General features: G+C 38.3%; 2 protein-coding genes across 5 annotated transcripts in view; both read right to left on the bottom strand.

Annotated features, from left to right (window-relative positions):
* c18h3orf33 (c18h3orf33 homolog (H. sapiens)) overlaps positions 1-6,247 on the bottom strand; it is a 9,895-nt gene extending 3,648 nt beyond the window's left edge. The window contains exons 1-3 of one of the 3 annotated variants that reach the window (XM_079825794.1): positions 6,110-6,247; positions 5,865-5,924; positions 2,953-3,106 (exon numbers count right to left, since the gene is read on the bottom strand). In XM_079825794.1, coding sequence (XP_079681920.1) covers positions 2,953-3,106; positions 5,865-5,924; positions 6,110-6,217 — 322 coding nt within the window. In that variant the 5' untranslated portion in view covers positions 6,218-6,247. The remainder of the gene's footprint in view (positions 1-2,952; positions 3,107-5,864; positions 5,925-6,109) is intronic. The other 2 variants (XM_079825795.1, XM_079825793.1) reach the window with 2 other exon arrangements.
* Positions 6,248-8,141: 1,894 nt separating this feature from the next.
* Positions 8,142-20,663, bottom strand: slc33a1 (solute carrier family 33 member 1). Of its 2 annotated transcripts, none has more exons than XM_079824752.1 (7): positions 20,576-20,663; positions 18,240-19,017; positions 15,353-15,555; positions 15,081-15,265; positions 12,930-13,047; positions 10,449-10,664; positions 8,142-9,591 (listed from the first exon to the last, which is right to left on the bottom strand). In XM_079824752.1, the coding sequence occupies exons 2-7, from the start codon at positions 18,973-18,975 to the stop codon at positions 9,424-9,426; spliced, it is 1,626 nt and encodes a 541-aa protein (XP_079680878.1). In that variant the 5' UTR covers positions 18,976-19,017; positions 20,576-20,663; the 3' UTR covers positions 8,142-9,423. The 2 variants fall into 2 exon arrangements, with proteins under 2 accessions (XP_079680878.1, XP_079680879.1); XM_079824753.1 differs by having other exon boundaries at positions 8,156-9,591; positions 20,429-20,663.

The following is a 20,663-nucleotide window of genomic DNA, read 5'->3' as shown; positions in this document are numbered from 1 at the left end:
AAAACGAGCACACAGCAGTAAAGGGGTGACACTCTCAAACATCAAGAGTGTGATATTGGCACATCCACTCACACACACACACCTATGAAAAACTTAACCTATGAACCACATTTTGAATTTTTTTTTAAATCACCAGCTTCATCAGAATGATATGAAACTTGGTGACTTTTCTAGCATTAGGTGTGTAAACACACACAAAAAATTGAGGGCATGATTCGAGCATGCTAAGGGGTCGTAAAAAAAAATACTCCCACTTGTGCTCTTTGGTCAAAAATGAACACCATAGGAAATGAATGGGAAATCTGCAAAAACAAAAAAAAAATCACAGAAAAAATATATATATTTCTAACAAAAAAATATATATATAAAACTTTATAATAAATAGTCTTTGAGATTTTTTAAATATATATTCAAATCTATCAACAACAACAAAAAAAAATCATTAAATGTGTTCAAAAGAGAACTAGGGAATTCTCAAGCCTCTCCATAGAGACCTCTAGTGATTACACACATGGTTGCAGGATTTCTTTAATAATTCCAAAAGAGGGCACTAATATGCCTTCAAAAAAATATTTCTAGTCTCTATTTTAACCTGAAATACTCCAATAATAAAAAAAATATATATAATAATAATTACATATTTTTTTTTACAATTTTCAATGGCAAAAATAGGCCATAATTATTGCATAAATATAAAAAAAATACCATCAAATCATCTCAAAATACAAAATTAAAAAGAAAAAATATTATTGAAGAAAAATCAATTGCATCGGTTTTACTCCGGTGGAGGAAGTTAAATTTTTAGGTGTCCGGGAAGACAACCAATGCAACCCCTAAAGGAAGAGCACCAGAGGGTTAAAGAAAGGCCATTATGCGAACAAGGCCTGATATGAGTATCAGTCTGTGGGATCCAGGAGAAAGCTCCATACCTCCATATGGTACAAGCCCCACGAGGTCAAGCTTAAAACAGCCATCTGTGACTCGCAGTGACACTGACAGATATAATGCGGTTGATCGGTGTCTGGTATAGTGTTAGGAAAAGCACATTTAGATCACGTCTAAACTCATTCTGAAGGCATGGCTGGTCCGTAATAGAATTACACGACTGCCTCCCCACACTAACTGCTTTACAGAGATTCATTTGAAACGCGATATGTAAATGTGCAAATGTTAATAACCCAAACAAGATCAATCTTGCATTACACACAGCGAAAAAGGGCGTCAAAATTGTGCCTATAGGGGTACAACAGCTTGTCACTGGGGCAGTATGGGAGAGTGGGGTAAGATGAGCCAGTGGGTAGGTTGACCCGCCCCTCTTTGTTTTCACAACTGTACACTTTTACGGTCACGTGACCATATATTTTTGTAACCACTCGTCATTTCTGCCAGACGGTGGAAATGAGAAGCACATGGGAGGAGTGGAAGGCACACATTTCCTTTAAAAACGGTCAAAGTCAAACTTTAGCATAAAACGGCTGTCGCATCAAAGCAAATTTGTCCAGGTCTAAACTATTTATGATCGATATTGGTGATTTAGCAGTGTATAAAACCATGCAAATCATTCAGATGAATTGACTGAATTGAGCTAGCTAGTTTAAATCCAAAATGGCAGCTAAGGGGGGAAAAAGCCAAATGTTGTGGGGTAAATTGAGCCACAGGAACACTTTTTTTATAAGGAGGCATATTTTTAGAACCCTTTGTCATGGATGTATTCTGATCATTTAAAATGGTAGCAAACATCCTGAAATGACTTTAGATACGTTCATTGTACTTATTTTATCTTACCTTGAGGACCACATAAGAAAAAAATGGCTCATCTTACCCCACTCTCCCCTACCCTTAAAAGGACATATTTGTTCCTTTTTTTACCACACATGTGTACTCTAAGGTACTAATATGCACCTTTTAGGAGTAAAAAAGGTACAAATATGTTCTTTTAAGCCAGGGTACTGGCTCAGTGACAAGTTGTTGTACCCAAAGATAAACATAATAAAGGCCTTACGGCAGAGTCTCTAATGGCGGCCATCTTGTCACAGGCAAGCTTTCTGGCGGGCTCTGTGGTGCCTGATGTAAGGCGAGTGATCTGCACGAACACAAATACACTTATCTCGCTGAAATCTTGACGGATTTACAAATGGTTTGGTTTCTTACACTCTAAAAAAATGCTGGGTTAAAAACAACCCAAGTTGGGTTGAAAATGGACTAACCCAGCGATTGGGTTGTTTTAAGCAAACATTTAACCCAACCGCTTGGTTAAAACAACCCAATTGCTGGGTTAAAACAACCCAATTGCTGGGTTAGTCCATTTTCAACCCAACTTCGGTTGTTTTAACCCAGCATTTTTTAGAGTGTACAAACGTTATTAATGTGGCTATAATTCTGGATGCTTGAACAAATTATGAATAATAATTTGTAAGTATGCAGTGTCATAACTACATCTCTGACGTCTATAACAAATCAAACAGTTTGAAAATCAGTAGAAAATTGAGCAAGTTATGGTTATTTAAAAAGTACAAGCACCATTAAAACACAATGTTACGAGTGAGCGAGCCGACTGTGACAAGATGGCCGCCAGGTGCGGACGTCGACCTCCATTGGCCAGCAGCGCGGACGAGACATCTAGCCTTTATTATGGATATCTATTGTACCCCTAAAGACAACTTTCTCTGTGTGTAGGATGACGGGAGAAAAGAATGTTTTAAGCTCCAACGACTGAAGTTAAAAGACTAATAAGTGAATGGCCGTCTACAAGCACTACAACAGACACTTTGACATTTTCTGACACGGCAGGAGATACACAATTGTGAAAACTGTTTCTAAGAGAAGTGGGCTATTAAAGATTGAGTCATAATTGAGAGCAGCTGTTCAGATGAACGACAGCTGTAAAATAAATGTGCAGGCCTACTGATAGGACATTTAATTAAAGTGTGTGAGGGGGTTGTGTGTCCTTACGTTTAGTAAGCAGGCGACTGAGCAAAGGGACATAAATTGGAACGTGTTCCACTTCAAGCCCTTCCTCAGTGATGTTTCTCAGTCTTCCTCTGATGCTGATGTTTCTCTCAATGAACCGAGCGGGAATATCAGTGGCAGAGCTGAATTTTGTAATCTGCAGAACAAACACAGGAAAATGAAACATTGATATCATGCCAGGGCATTGGGAGCCTCTGCTGGGGAATGCCAGAACTACACCATCTCACTGGCAGATGGCATGTTTTCCCATCGAGGAGCTGTTTTCATATCAGAAAAACAATGTCCTGACAGAAACCAGTGACTCCGTTGTCATGAGCCAAGTCTGAGAGCAACAGCTTCTCAAACAAGGAAAAAGCTGGGAATTCACCAGGAATTGATTGGTTCGTTGAACCATTGTGTTTTGCTATAGGAATGCAACAATCGGGTTCCGGAAGTAAAAACTCTCCATAGGGAAATTGATTTTGAACGGTGACTTATAAACCCTTAAACACAGACCAACTGTGAGCTACAAGGTTGTTAATCGTGTCTTTCAATGACATGGAAACTGTCCTTCATGCTTTTATTTCATCCAGATTGGACTATTGCAACTTGCGGAAGGCGCCAGCCCACATTATTTCAGCTTATTTTTTAAAATAATCGTGTTTAATATTGGAATTCCCGGTGAAAAACTACATTACCCATGATGCTGTACAAAATATTACACCAGTCTGTAAAAAGTAACATGTTCCAAATGAGCTCTTTAGCTCCGCCCACTCCCATGAAGCACTGCGAATGATGTAATCGTTCGATCTCCCTACTCTCTCAAAATACTTAAAGGTGAGATTGTGAATTGCAATGACCTAAAGCTCACCCCTCCCTTTCGAGGCACATGAAGCTACGGTGGCTGACACAGGACAAAGACTTCATCGTCTGAGACAGCAGGGAGTAGTTAGCGCTCTGTAGAGAAGTTTGTCCCTTTAGGGCTACTGTAGAAACATGACAGCACAAAAGGGCGATATTTATGTTTATTATATTGCATTTCTGTCAATAGATCCTCATAAATACTACACACTGCACCTTTAAATGTTTGTATATATGTGTGTGTGGATGTATACATTTTTTTTTTTTTTTTTTTTAATAAACTTAATACATACATACATACATACTCTGATTTTCAAATCAAAGTTTAGTGTTGTGATTCATCTCATAGCTGATTGGCTTGGTTTATGGCTTATTACTCTTTAATGAAGACTTTTTTAAAAATCCCTATGGGAAAAATGAATGGAAAAAATACTTCCGGAACCAGCGCCGCTGAAAAAGGGTGCGGGGCCAGAGCGACATCTAGCGGTCAAAATGAAAGATTGAGGCCATATGAATAAAGAGACGGACATGGATAAATCATTTTAATAAACACTGCAATATTCCATTAATAATTAAAATGGTGAAGGAGGATTTAATGTTGACTTTAAATACAAGCATTTCAGTCAAATACAATTTATGTAATATTTCAAACCTTCAAAAGGTGCAGTGTGCAATATTTATTAGGATCTATTGACAGAAATGCAATATAATATACATAACTATGTTTTCAGTGGAGTATAAAGACCTTACATAATGAGCCGTTATGTTTTTATTGCCTTAGAATGAGCCGTTTCTATCTACACACACCACGAATCCCCTTACAGTGAAGCCGCCATTTTGCGCCGTCATGTTTCTACAGTAGCCATAAACGGACCAACTGCTCTACAGAGCGCTAGTCACTCTCTGCTGTCTCAGAGACAACATTTTTGTCCTGTGTTGGCCACCGTAGCCAGTGTTGGGGGTAACGCATTACAAGTTACTTGAGTTACGTAATAATATTACTTTTTCCAAGTAACTAGTAAAGTAACGCATTACTTTTCAAATTTACAACAAAATATCTGAGTTACTTTTTCAAAAAAGTAACACAAGTTACTTTTTGACATTAATTTGACTGACAGCTCTCCTGCCCCCATGTTGAGAAAAATAAGTGCAGAGGCGTGTGTGTGTGTGAACATGAGGGTTATTGTAGTTCCAGACTAAATGTGAGCATTTATTTATCTCACTTGCACAAAAAAGATTCTGTACTCCTCAAAATGAATAAAATCAGTCAAATGCAAAATCAGAGTACTAGGCAAACCTCCAATAATTAAATGTTAAATAAAACAACTATTTTTATGCATAATCTACCATTATATTTAATGTACCAATGTCTTGCAACATGAAGAGATCTTTACCGTTGCACAAAAATATAACTTTTTTGTTATAAACAAAAACCAAAACAAGCCCAGCCCAGGTGAGAAAAAGTAACGCAAAAGTAACCTAACGCATTACTTTTCTTAAAAAGTAACTAAGTAACTCAATTAGTTACTTTTTAAGGGAGTAACGCAATATTGTAATGCATTTCTTTTTAAAGTAACTTTCCCCAACACTGACCGTAGCTTCTCTACATGCTCAGAAAGGGAGGGGTGAACGTTTGCAATTCACAACCTCACAGTTAGATGCCGCTAAAACTTACACACTGCACCTTTAACCCGAGAAGGGGTTTTAAAAGTAGATTGTGCATGAAAACTGCAGACTTGGCAAACATGGTGGTCATGATATATAAAACTTGTCTCTGTGAGAGTCAGACAGCAGAAAGTGCAGTGTTATAAAGGTACATACTTTGAAAAAATATATATATATATATTAAAAACATTGCAGGATAAAATGCTGATACCAATACTTCAACCAATAGCGTGAGAGTGGGGCGTGGCCACTGTGTTTTTGTTTACAGATACTACCAGCTGTTCAATAATTCAAATACAAAACCCAAAAGCATTAGTAGCCCTTTACTGGAGCACACAGAGGCCATTGGCATCTCGACTGTCAGAAAGAAAAGGCGTTTGTGCATTTACCAGTCTGATGCTCCTCGCGATGATGAGAAGACCCGCGATGCCAACACATGTGCTGATGTTCTGTTGGAGAGCATGTTATTGAACATATGCAATCTCAAGAAAATCAAAATCACAAGATAACCCAATATAACATGTGTCCTGCATGCAACAGCAGCTGTGTGGTTCACAAACTCAGTATCTGGATACAGGGCAGTCACTATTTTAATTAAATCAGATGGCATGCATTGTTCAGATATGCTACTTACCCGCACAATAGTTAAGTTGTCGTCAGCAAACTGTGATATATGCGCAATTACATTTTTGGATGGCTTATTATGCTCGTTCATGTCTGCAGTTTCTGAACCTGACGGCATGTTGTTTATGTAGGAAGAACTACAAAATAAAGCCCCGCCCACTGTTAAAGGGTAGCAGCTAGGCCAAAATAGATCAAGCGTTTTTAGTTTCACATACATACAGAATGCTTAAAATAACTGGATCAAGTCTTTCTTTTCTTTATTTGTATATAAGATATGCATTTATTGTATTTTTTACATACTTTGGGAATGTTGATAAAAACGAAACAAGTATTTACAACGGTTCAAAATTACTGCAACTATGCTCTTTCCCCATTATGTGACATAAAACAAATAAAAGAAGATATTCTATGAGCATTACCAAAATAAAGGAAATGTTTAGCGGTACAGTACAGTATTTTAAAGGGACAGGTTTACTCAAAAATTATAATTTTGTCATTCAGCCCGTGTTTTGTTTCCAACTTTTGGCTTTCTAGTTCCCTTTCTAATGGTCAGTCGTACTGCGTCGAAAGACGCATTATGGGAAATAGGTTCTCCTATTCTCGAATACTGAAGCATTTATAAAATCATGAAAATCGCTCTGAGAGCAGCCGGACCCAGAGAGGTAATACACTGGTCATGGGCATCCTCCTGATGCAGGGTTGTGCTGCACCTAACACACAATTGTGACATGTGTACGTTCTCTTTTGTACTTAAAGGGTTAGTTCACCCAAAAATGAAAATTCTGTCATTAATTACTTACCCTCATGTCGTTCGACACCCGTCAGACCTCCGTTCATCTTCGGAACAGAAATAAAGATATTTTAGTGTAAATCTGATGGCTCTGAAAGGCCTCCATTGGCACAATGCACGGTTCACTCTCAAGACCCTTAAAAGGCACTAAAGACGTCGTTACAAAGTCCATCTCACTACAGTGGTTCTAAAATAACTTTATAAAGTGACAAGAATAGTTTTTGTGCGCAAAAAAAACCCTAAATAACGACTTATATAGTGATGACGATTTCAAAACACGGCCTCATGAAGCTTCGAAGCGTTATGAATCAGTGAGTCGATTCAGCAGTTTGGATCACCAAAGTCACGCGATTTCAGCAGTTTGACACGCGATCCGAATCATGAATCGACTCACTGATTCATAACGCTTCGAAGCTTCATGATGCAGTGTTTTGAAATCGTCATCACTATACAAGTCGTTATTTAGGGTTTTTTTGCGCACAAAAACTATTCTCGCCACTCCATAAAGTCATTTTAGAACCACTGTAGTGAGATGGACTTTGTAACGACGTCTTTAGTACCTTTTAAGGGTCTTGAGAGTGAACCGTGTCATTGTGCCAATGGAGGCCTTTCAGAGCCATCAGATTTCAACTAAAATATCTTCATTTGTGTTCTGAAGATGAACGGAGGTCTTACGGGTGTCGAACGACATGAGGGGAAATCATTAATGACAGAATTTTCATTTTTGGGTGAACTAACCCTTTAAGGATACACTGAAAAGTGTTTATCACCGGCGAGCGCAGAGGAGAAGGAGCGACAGCTCGCGGATTGGATGAGAGGCTGGATGGCTCGATTCCGCTGACGGCTCGTCTCTCACGGTAAGCTTATCTTCGTATTAGAAAGGCATCAGCGAGGATAGAAATCTTCGCTGAAGGAGAAAAATCTGACGTTTTGGGGCATTACAGTGTATTTTAAAGGTGCCCTTCGCAGGCTTTTACGGTCAGTTCGCGGGCTTCTGTGTCCAGCGTCACGGGCTTAGCGCCCATAGGTACGCTCAGATACGCTGTTCTGCCATTGGTTCATGCAGTTACCACTGGCCAGCCAATAGCGTGCGAGAAGTCTCGACTCCGTTTTGACTGTGCAGTAGCACTGCGTGATTTTATAAATGCTTCAGTATTCGAGAATAGGAGAACCTATATCCCATAATGCGTCTTTCGACGCAGTACGCCTTCCCTTATCTCAGGGAACCGAGTTTACATAAGTAACCGAGTACGTTCCCAGGAACACATCCAGGTTTGAAAGAACACACGAAGATGAGTGAAAAATGTAATTTTTGGGTGAACGATCCTCTTAATTCTCCCCTCATAAATCATCGAAAAGCAACTTGTAATAATAAAAGTGCTGGTGATTGTATAAATATCAACGTCAGATTGTATTCTATGCTTTCCACGTCACGTCTGAAATGGCCGTTTGCACGACACCGTTTTCAACTAAAGACGGACACTTTTTGTGCATTTTCACTGTTCATTTACACGACAACGGCGTCTTGGTGGACTTAAAACGCAAACTTTTGAAAAGGGGGTTGTAAGTGCATGTTTTTGAAAACGATTGTTTCGTGTAAACTACAAAAGGCGAATCTGTGGAAGCGGAGGCGCCATGCGCATGCGTATTAGTGCCCATGTTTCGTGTCGCGCGATCATAACTGTTTTGATAACTTTATCGTTAAACACATCGTTGTCGTGTAAACGTACCCCAAATAATTTATAGATAATCTAATGATTCATTTTAAAACATAAAAGCAACGTTGGCCCAAAAGACACAGCTGGTCTCAGTAACATTACGTTCAGTCACAGACTTCCAAACTGCATCAAACATACACTGAAAAGGACCAAACAAAACATTAACATGACAGATGAGAACATGTAAATACAATCTCAGTCAGTATTTTTTTCCTGGCCTTGCTAAAGTCCGTGTTTTATAAACATAACCGAACACAATGAACTAAAAATAAACATTTCATCTCTGTAACCAATTTCAGTAGTAATACAACCATTTTCAAATCACAATTGGGTGATAGATGAAGCCATTCAGGTAAAAAATATTAACATTTCACCTGAAGTGCTCAATTAGAATCAATTCTTTAGGAGGAAAACACACAAAAAGCTGACATGTGAATGTAGCAACTGCTTCATCATTCATGTATGATATCAGAATACAAGTTTTTTTTATATATATATAGAAAAAAAACTGCATCATACTAAAGACAGAAAGGCACCGGACCTCAAGTATTTGTAAGACAAATGCTTGATCAAATAGGCAACCGAGCAGTGAATGTCATGCTGTTACTGTCATGTATTGTGTATCTCGAGGTCTTCAATTTGGAATTAAAGCTCTGTTTTTTGGGGGATAATGGAATGCATATGCTGCTAATAATTTAATAGTAGAGTATATTCATCTATTTCAGTCCTCAGAGTTTAAAACCTGTCTACAGGCCTGCTGTAGTGTGACAAAAACAAGCAGTCACTCCGAGAGGAAAGGAAGTCCGGTAGAGACGGTTATTTGGCAACCCTGCATTGCCACGCAGACGGACTCTCATCTTGCAACCGCTTCATTTTCTTTCCGAAGAAGATCCACCAGCAGAGACCAATCACAACACACACCACAGACTCCACATAGTAGCCGTCCAGTGTTGTCACGCATGCGCCGCCCTCTCGGACGCAGAGCTGAAGACGATACAAGAACGGGTTAAAAACGAGAGGCATAGTGAAGTGGAAATTAAAGGGTTAGTTCACCCAAAAATGAAAATTCTGTCATTAATTACTCACCCTCATGTCGTTCGACACCCGTCAGACCTCCGTTCATCTTCAGAACAGAAATGAAGATATTTTAGTGTAAATCTGATGGCTCTGAAAGGCCTCCATTGGCACAATGCACTTTACACTCTCAAGACCCTTAAAAAGGTATTAAAGACGTCGTTACAAAGTCCATCTCACTACAGTGGTTCTAAAATAACTTTATGAATCGGCGAGAATAGTTTTTGTGTGCAAAAAAACCCTAAATAATCACTTATATAGTGATGACGATTTCAAAACACGGCCTCATGAAGCTTCGAAGCGTTATGAATCAGTGAGTCGATTCAGCAGTTTGGATCGCCAAATTTCAGCAGTTTGGCGGTTTGACACGCGATCCGAATCATCATTCGACTCACTGATTCATAACGCTTCGAAGCTTCATGATGCCGTGTTTTGAAATCGTCATCACTATACAAGTCGTTATTTAGGGTTTTTTTGCGCACAAAAACTATTCTCGTCGCTTCATAAAGTTATTGTAGAACCACTGTAGTGAGATAGACTTTGTAACGACGTCTTTAGTAGCTTTTAAGGGTCTTGAGAGTGAACCGTGCCATTGTGCCAATGGAGGCCTTTCAGAGCCATCAGATTTACACTAAAATATCTTCATTTGTGTTCCGAAGATGAACGGAGGTCTGACGGGTGTCGAACGACATGAGGGGAAGTAATTAATGACAGAATTTTCATTTTTGGGTGAACTAACCCTTTAAAAGAGGAGATAAAACCCTCACCCCTGCCTCTTCAACCGAGCCGCACGTCTGCCCTGGGGCTCCCTGGCACTCCTTAAAGGTCAGCGAGTCCACCAGCCATAGAGCCAGAGTGGAGGGCCAGTTCCCTCCTAGATTAGTCACAGTGTTCAGAAGGGTCATGTAGGTGCCACCGATCACAGGGTCACTGACCTTGGCATGAAAGGCCATGCAGGCGACATACATGCTGTATAGTGCCACCTAGAGGAGAAAGACATTTGACAATGAACAGAAGTACAAAATACAACCCCAAGTGTGATGATTTAATTCTATGAAATTAGTTTTATTTAATTTGTGATGTATTATATTGTTATATAAGTTTATATTATTATACATATAAATAAATATATTAAAAATGCATAAATATATTAAAAATAAATAAATATATAGGTATGCGCACACACATATATATATATATATATACATATATATATTTAATTGAGTGTGTGTGTGTGTGAGAGAGTGTGAGTGTGAGTGTGTGTGTATAAAATATAAAATATATACACACACACTTAAATATATTGTTATATAATTATGCATATAAATACATAATTACTATATGGATACTTAAATAAATATACACTTTTATATATATTTATTTTCATTTCATTTGTGAGTTTTGTTAGTTATATTTTATAATTCTAATATAATTAAATTAAATTATTGTAAATATAAATACAAATACATGTACATATATTGTTATATAATTATATTGTACATATAAATACACTAATATATTATATATATATATATATAATTATATTTATTTATTATTATCGTTTCATTTGTGAGTTGTGTTAGTTATAATATATTGCAATCTAATTATATTATAAATACATTTAAACACAATTATTTATATATATAGAAAATGTGTGCACGTGCAATTTTATATAAAAGTGCGTGCGAAATGCAAATATAATAAGTCTTAATTATATATATATATCGTAATTTTATATAAAAGTGCGTGCGAAATGCAAATATAATAAGTCTTAATTTATATATATATATATAATTAAGACTTATTATATTTGCATTTCGCACGCACTTTTATATAAAATTGCACGTGCACACATTTTCTATATATATAAATAATTGTGTTTAAATGCATTTATAATATAATTAGATTGCAATATATTATAACTAACACAACTCACAAATGAAACGATAATAATAAATAAATATAATTATATATATATATATATAATATATTAGTGTATTTATATGTACAATATAATTATATAACAATATATGTACATGTATTTGTATTTATATTTACAATAATTTAATTTAATTATATTAGAATTATAAAATATAACTAACAAAACTCACAAATGAAATGAAAATAAATATATATAAAAGTGTATATTTATTTAAGTATCCATAAAGTAATTAACAAAATGAAATCCAGAGAAATTTATATGAAATAACACTTATTAGGTTAAGTCTTAAAAAAACACATACACATACGTATGTGTTTTTTAAGACTTAAATTATAGGTTTTCTCTTTATTTCATTTTTTGAAGCATATATGTATATAAATTAATTGTTATATATTTATTATTGAATTTGTGAGTTATGTATATAAATTAATTGTTATATATTTATTATTGAATTTGTGAGTTATGTTATGGTTATATTATATGATATATATATATATATATACTAACTATAGTTAACATGACCTAACAACGAACAATATTTCAACAGCATTTATAATTCTTAATTAATATTAATTATAACTTACCAGCACATTTTTAAATCCAACATCATTTCTGTATTTACACTGTATTTGTGAATGCACTGAACTAATATGAACAAACTATGAAAAGTAGTATTTTTATTAACATTAACTAAGATTAATAAACACTATCACAAATATATTGCTCACTGTTAGTTCATGATAGTTAATGCATTGTTAACCATGTTGTAAAGTGTTACCATTATATTATAAATATAAATTTTTTTAAAATATATATTATGTGTGTTTGTGTATTTTTTCTTGATTTAAATTTTAATTTTGTGATGTATTTTTATTAGGGCTGTCAAGATTAATCGCGATTAATCGCATCAAAAATAAAAGTTTGTGTTTACATAATATATGCGTGTGTACTCTGTTAATTATTATTTATATATAAATACACACACACACACATTCATGTATATATTTAAGAAATATCTGCATGTATATACTGTATATATATATTTATATAATCTATATAAATATTTTATATATAAAAATGATATTTTTTTCTTAAGTATATACATGCTTGTGTGTGTATTTATATATAAATGATAATTAACAGAGTACACACACATATATTATGTAAACACAAACTTTTATTTTGGATGCGATTAATCGCGATTAATCTTTTGACAGCCCTAATTTTTATATGTTATTGTTATGTTATACAATTCATAATATTTATTATAATAAATAAACTGCTGACAAGATGAATATGAACTAACCTGATGCAATGCGTAGCTCAGCAGCACAACAGCATAATAATAGAGCGGAAAACCCTCGTCCTGACGAACACTCGGCGTCCACCACACCAGCAGGGCGTACTCTAGACCAATCAGCAGCCTTCGAGGAACACAAGCCACATGCAGGGTCCGGTTACTTTATACGATGCATGCATTCCCTCTAATTTACACATCACAGCTCTTAAAGGTCCCGTTCTTCGTGTTTTTTTTAAGCTTTGATTGTGTTTACAGTGTGCAATATAACATGTGTTCATGTTTCGCGTGTAAAAAAACACAGTATTTTTCACACTATTTACTTATCTGTAGGGTTGGGTACCGAAATCCGGTTCCAATATGGCACCGGTGCTTATATAACCGGTATGTACCGGACCGAATCAGAACGCAGATTTCGGTTCCTCATTTCGGTGCCAAAATTCAAACGTGCTTTCGCTTGCTTTGGCTGGCACAGAGCCAGAGACCGACGCTCAGCGCTCGTCACATCACAACTCACAACTATTCAGTGTTTTCAACCACATCATGTTTATTCCAGGTTTCAGACATTTAAATGCTCATAAGTACTAGCAAAAAACACACACTGATGTCTATGAAAGCGGCTATGACAATCCTTTCAGACGGTTATAATTTGACTAACGTTACGTGTTTTATTCACGTCAGATACATGCTTATTATATAGTAACTATATCGTTTACTCTATTCTTCTTCCAGTTCACTGGTCACTTACTTTCATGTATTTCGTGAGACGAGAATTAACTCAAGTGTTGTAAATCCGACAGATCCGATTCTGAGGCACAAACTAACATGGCGCCGCCCATTGCGCTTTATAGATCAACTAACACACATTGACTCACACATTTGAACATCAGATAGTTCGTGACACAGTTAAGAAGTTTGTGAATATTTCGAATAAAAAGAAAAAACGAAATAAACCCGATACAGCTGAGCTGCTATTGCGGCTGCTGTGTGTCATGTGAGAAACATGACGCGTCACCATGGAAACATTAAGGCGATGCGTTCTAAAATATTTAGCCAGAGAAAATGATCATATTTCAAAATAAAGCTGAAACTCGAAGCTGGTTAGTAGCATACCAAGAATACAGACGACTGCTGTTATTACTGTAACTGTTATTTAGAGTTATATTAGGCTTGTTGTAGTTGGTTAGGTGGCTTAGGTTTTACTGTGAATTTGTAAATAAGTAAGTTATAATTTGTAAATAAGTCAATTGTGTTTTGTATTTATTTATATTCATACATTTAAGTATACATTAAACTTTTAATAAATGGTTCAATTTAAATAAATAAATAAAAAGCCATTTAATGTTATCCACCTCGTTTTGTGGCCATTTAAAAAAAAAAGAAGAAAGTATCGGTTCAGGCACCGGAACCGTTTTACAAGTATCGGTTTGGCACCGGAATCGAAAAAAACCCAAACGATACCCAACCCTACTTATCTGTATACCGCTGTTTCCACTGTCCTAAAAACGGCTGGTGATTTCCTTGTTCTATAAAGTCCCTTCTTCAGAAACACGTAACGAGTTCTGATTGTGCAAGCGGTTCCTGTGCTGTGATTCGACCACAGCTTAGCGCACGTGAAAGCGTTTCCTGTGTTGTAATTTGACAGCAGCTTAGCGCACGTTGGAAAGGTCACGCCTCTTAACGGAGAGATGTATGCGTTCAATAATCTCTACAGCGTCCCTGGGAAAGCCAAACAAAGGTGATTTGACTCCTGGATGAAAATAACAGCGTCTCGATGACATGGCGATAAACACACTCAACAGTTCCTTTTCTCCACGCGACCGTCCGCTTCTCCACGTGGGACAGCAACAAGACCGCGCCCCCTTTTTCGCGTTTCTTTGTGGGCGGAGGTTAGTCTGTTCTACTGCTCTACTGACGTAATTAAAGCAGGAAGTACCAGGATGTAGTCCAAGCCAGCCGTTCGCTGTAGGCTTTGAAAGGGAACTTCTGTTAAATAAAATATCTCGCTTGGCATTGAACTTTGAGCTTTATAATTTTACAGGTATTATTTATGCTCTAACAGCAACATTACACACTAACTAAAGTTTGAACAATGGAATCGCGAAGAAGGGGACCTTTAAAGTCAAGAATCAAAGGCATGCGTGTGGATTTAGTTTGTACCTGAATGGGAAGGCCTTGTAGAAGACGTCGAGTGGACGTGGACCAGCTGTGTATTTACTAATAACTAGAGGAAGCAGGATCTGCAGAGGCACCATGGGAACTGCCAGCAGAGCCAGCTGCTCTTTAGGAACGCCGGCTTCCACTAGCTTTAGCCCCGTCACGGCATCCGCTGCGGAGAAACCCATCTGAAGAGAGACAGGGATGAATTAGAGCGATTTGCATACAACTACAGAGATACAGCAGCCAGGTGAACCTCGGCTTAGTGACTTTACCTTAGCCGTGAGCAGAAGAACACAGAAGGTCAAGACTGTGGGCATTTTAATGATGGACAGCAAAAGCTTGTAAGTCTCCATAACACCCTGCGTCTCCTCTTTAGGCTTCTTCTTAGTGTGATGGCGTCTGCTGTTTTCCTTTTTCAGGATGGCCACCAGAGTGGTAGAAACCAGGAACACGATCCCCCAGAAAAACAAAAAGTCTGAGACGGAGAAGAACAGAACAAAGTACAGCGTATCAGTAAACCTGCATCAAGTCACATGATTTCATTTATTTAGGCCTTTTAATACTGACAAAAAGACAAGGTACCGTATACATCACACACTACTTTTCAAAAGTTTTCTATTTTAAAGTGTAATTTATATCCTGTGTTCAAAGCTGAATTTATCTTCATTACTCCAGTGTTCAGTGTCACATGACCCTTCACAAATCATTCTAGAAAACAGTAAAGATCAATGCTGATAACAGTTCTCAATATTTTTGAGGAAACCGTGGAAAAAATTCTCTCAGGATTCTTTAATGAATTGAAAGTTTAAAAGAACAGAAATTATTTCAAATAGAAATGTTTTGTAAATATATATTTCTGATACCAAACTTTTGAGGTATGCATGTACACACAAGCACACACACACACGCATGAAACACACACACACCTACATAAACACACACAAAATCAATCAAATAAAAATATTAATCTTAAAAATGTGTGTATTTTTGTGTATGTATATACATGCATACACACACCACACACACACACGCACGCACACACCTGCACACAGACACAAAAAAAAACCTCTTGATCCCAAGCTTTTGGGGTATGCATGTACACACAAGCGCACACACACACGCAAACATACACACCTATATTAACACACACACACACGCAAAATATCATCTAAAAAAAATAATTAAAAAAACTCTTGATCCCAAACTTTTGGGATATGCATGTATACACGCACACACAGACATACACGCGCACACAGACACACATATACACACACAGAGAGAGAGAGACACACACACAGACAGAGACACACACACACAGACAGACAGAGACACACACACACAGACAGACAGACAGAGACACACACACACACAGACAGACAGAGACACACACACACACAGACAGACAGACACACACACACACACAGACAGACAGACAGAGACACACACACACAGACAGACAGACAGAGACACACACACACACAGACAGACAGACAGAGACACACACACACACACACACACAGACAGACAGAGACACACACACACAGACAGACAGACAGAGACACACACACACACAGACAGACACACACACACACACAGACAGACAGACACACACACAGACAGACAGACAGAGACACACACACACAGACAGACAGACAGAGACACACAGACAGACAGACAGACAGAGACACACACACAGACAGACAGACAGAGACACACACACAGACAGACAGACAGACAGACAGACAGAGACACACACACACAGACAGACAGACAGAGACACACACACACAGACAGACAGACAGACAGAGACACACACACACAGACAGACAGACAGAGACACACACACACAGACAGACAGACAGACAGACAGACAGACAGACAGAGACACACACACACAGACAGACAGACAGACAGACAGAGACACACACACACAGATAGACAGACAGACAGACAGAGACACACACACACAGACAGACAGACAGACAGAGACACACACACACAGACAGACAGACAGACAGAGACACACACACACAGACAGACAGACAGAGACACACACACACAGACAGACAGACAGAGACACACACACACACAGACAGACAGACAGAGACACACACACACACAGACAGACAGACAGAGACACACACACACAGACAGACAGACAGAGACACACACACACAGACAGACAGACAGAGACACACACACACAGACAGACAGACAGAGACACACACACACAGACAGACAGACAGAGACACACACACACAGACAGACAGACAGAGACACACACACACAGACAGACAGACAGACAGAGACACACACACACAGACAGACAGACAGACAGAGACACACACACACAGACAGACAGACAGAGACACACACACACAGACAGACAGACAGAGACACACACACACAGACAGACAGAGACACACACACACAGACAGAGACACACACACACACACACACACGCCAAGCACACTCTGGCTTGGCGTGCTCAGTTGGGGACACTACATTTTTCAACTAAACATCGAAATAAATCTAATTAATAAACTAAATTAACCATTTAAACTGAATTACTGATCGAATTATTGATCTAAAGCCCACACTGTCACTGTATGATAATTGAAATGAACTGATGACATTGCGTTTTTTCCAGAATGGCTATACAGCTGAATAAAAATATGCTGCATTATTTTCCTGTTTAACACTGTAAAGCTGCTTTGAAACAATCTACATTGTTAAAAGCGCTTTATAAATAAAGTTGACTTGACACACACACACACACAAATGTAAAATATTATCCAAAAAAAAAAAATATTAAAATAACTCGATACCAAACTTTTGGGGTAATCATGTACACACACACACACACGTAAAATTTTATCTAAAAAAAATAAATAAAAAAAACTGAGCCCAAACTTTTGGGGTAAGCATGTATACACATACACACACGCACGCACGCACGGACACACACGCACGGACCTGCAAACAGACACACTTGCACACACACAAGACACGCACCTGCACAGAATAAAATGTAAAATATTATCTAAAAAAATAAAATAAAAAAAACTCTTGAGCCCAAACCTTTGTGGTATGCATGTATACACACACATATACATTATATACATACATATATAATGAATATAGCAGTTGTGGGTATACCTGAGAGTGTTACAATGCCCCGTTCCTGCGGCTCAAACCTCAGATACTTGTTGCAGAAATCGGCAGACTCCAGAGCCAGAAACAGCACGTTCCCCAGGAAGTATCCGGCCGTCTGACCCACAGAGTTACAGGTCGAGGCATAGCCCACATTCTCCCGGGACAGCATCGTCAAAGCCCAGCCGTCCACAGCGATATCCTGAGTGGCTGCGAGGAAAGCCAGCATGAAGAAGACAGCGGTCAGCATGAACACATCCGGCCCCTTCTGTCCATCCGTCTGGAGCATCGAGTCCACAGAGAACGACAGGTAAAGCATGAAAAGCCCCAGCAGGTACTGAGTGGGCACCAGCCACGACTTCCTCCTGCCGAAGCGCTGCAGGTACAGAGAGTCCACCAGCGGAGCCCAGAGCAGCTTCAGACTGAAGGGCCAGAACACAAAGCTGAAATAGGCCTGGTCCCTGTAGCTGACGTTCTTACTCTGCATGATGAGAGGGATGCTCCCGGCCAATCCTAAAGGAATGCCCTGAAGCACATACAAGAACAATAACAGGGCCACATTGCTCAGTTCTCCATTGAGCCCATTAGACGCTTGTCCCTCAGCCCGGTCTGAGTTTGGAAGAAGAGCCTCCTCGTCATCCTCCACTTCTAGCTTGGACTCTCTCGCACGCATATCCGAGTTGGAGACCATTGGCTTCCGCTGCCTCCCGTTCTTGTGTGTGATAGGTTTAGACACTTCCATCTTAATCTGCCAGGCATCAATCCAAATAAACCCTCAAAACACCTGCACAGACAAAAAGCATTAAAACATCTGCACCACAACACAACATCTTATTGGAAGACTAGGGGGAAATGTGCAATCCTCTCCGACATCAAAACACACACACACACTCACAAATATATACACCTGTACACACACACACACACATTTATACACACACACACACACACACACACACACACACATTTATACACACCTGTACACACACACACACCTGTACACACACACACACACACACACACATTCACACACACAAAAATATATAAATATACACACCTGTACACATACACACACAAAGACAGAGAGACACACACACACAAATATATACACCTGTACATACACACACACACACACATAATACACATATACATACACACCTGTACACACACACACAAATATATACATACACCTGTACATACACACACACACACACACAAATATATACATACACCTGTACATATACACACACACACACACACACACACACACACACATATGATATACACCTGTACATATATACACACACACACACACACACACACACACACACACACACACACACACTTATATATACATACACATATACACACCTGTACATACATACATACACACAAATATATACATACACCTGTACATACACACACACACATATATGATATAAATATATACATACACCTGTACATACACACACACACATATATGATATAAATATATACATACACCTGTACATACACACACACACACACACACACACACACACACACACATATATGATATACATATATATACACCTGTACATATATACACACACACACACATATATGATATACATATATATACACCTGTACATATATACACACACACACACACACACATACACCTGTACACACACACACACACGTAAATATATACACCTGTACATACACACACACACACACACACACACACACACACACCTGTACACATATATACACGCACACACACACATATATATATACATACACATATACACACCTGTACATACATACATACACACACACACACACAACTGTGTCTGTGAACAAAACAAACAGCTTAACATCTTATTTGAAGACTAGGGAAATGTGCTTTCCTCTCAACAGATGAAGAAAGCAGATCCTCATCCCTGCTGAAACCAGCCTAAGCTGTTTAGATGGTTTTACACACGTCTGGCTGACCAGGCCGGTCTAAAACACCAGCTAAGACCATCCAAGCAGAGTCTATGCTAGTTTAAGCGTTTTGTTTTTCCAACAGGGATGTCACGTAAAGCTGAATAAACACATCAGATCAGAGACATTATCGTGCGACACATTCATTAAGGGAGTTAAATTACCGGACACACTCCGAGCGAGAGGATGAGATGGTAAAGAAGACAAACACACTGATTCATGGTTACCTTGCACTATGATGACACACCACATGACAAGTCAAGACATTAATGAATCAATGGACAAAACGAATGACGGAGAAAACACGCGGTTCTGTGACTTCGACCGAGCAGCACTTTACTGAGACACAAACATCCACGCAATGTATAGTATACCTAGTGTTTACAAGCCGCAGGGAAGCGCAGCGAGTACACCTGACTGCTGAAGTGAGGAGGAAGCCGGAGCGGTGCGTCCGTTAAATGT

Source organism: Gobio gobio (genome assembly GCF_949357685.1).
Source record: "Gobio gobio genome assembly, chromosome: 9".
In the NCBI taxonomy this organism is placed as follows: Eukaryota; Metazoa; Chordata; class Actinopteri; order Cypriniformes; family Gobionidae; genus Gobio; species Gobio gobio.
The sequence above is the reverse complement of the archived record's forward strand: the minus strand, read 5'-3'. Positions and strand labels throughout refer to the sequence as shown.

Coding starts and splice junctions, on each gene's coding strand:
- slc33a1 (XM_079824752.1), bottom strand. CDS start 18,975: ATGGAAGTGTCTAAACCTATCACACACAAGAACGGGAGGCAGCGGAAG. Junction 15,556..18,239: donor GGGCATTGTAACACTCTCAG/GTATACCCACAA, acceptor TCTCCGTCTCAG/ACTTTTTGTTTTTCTGGGGG. Junction 13,048..15,080: donor TACAAGGCCTTCCCATTCAG/GTACAAACTAAA, acceptor TGTTCCTCGAAG/GCTGCTGATTGGTCTAGAGT.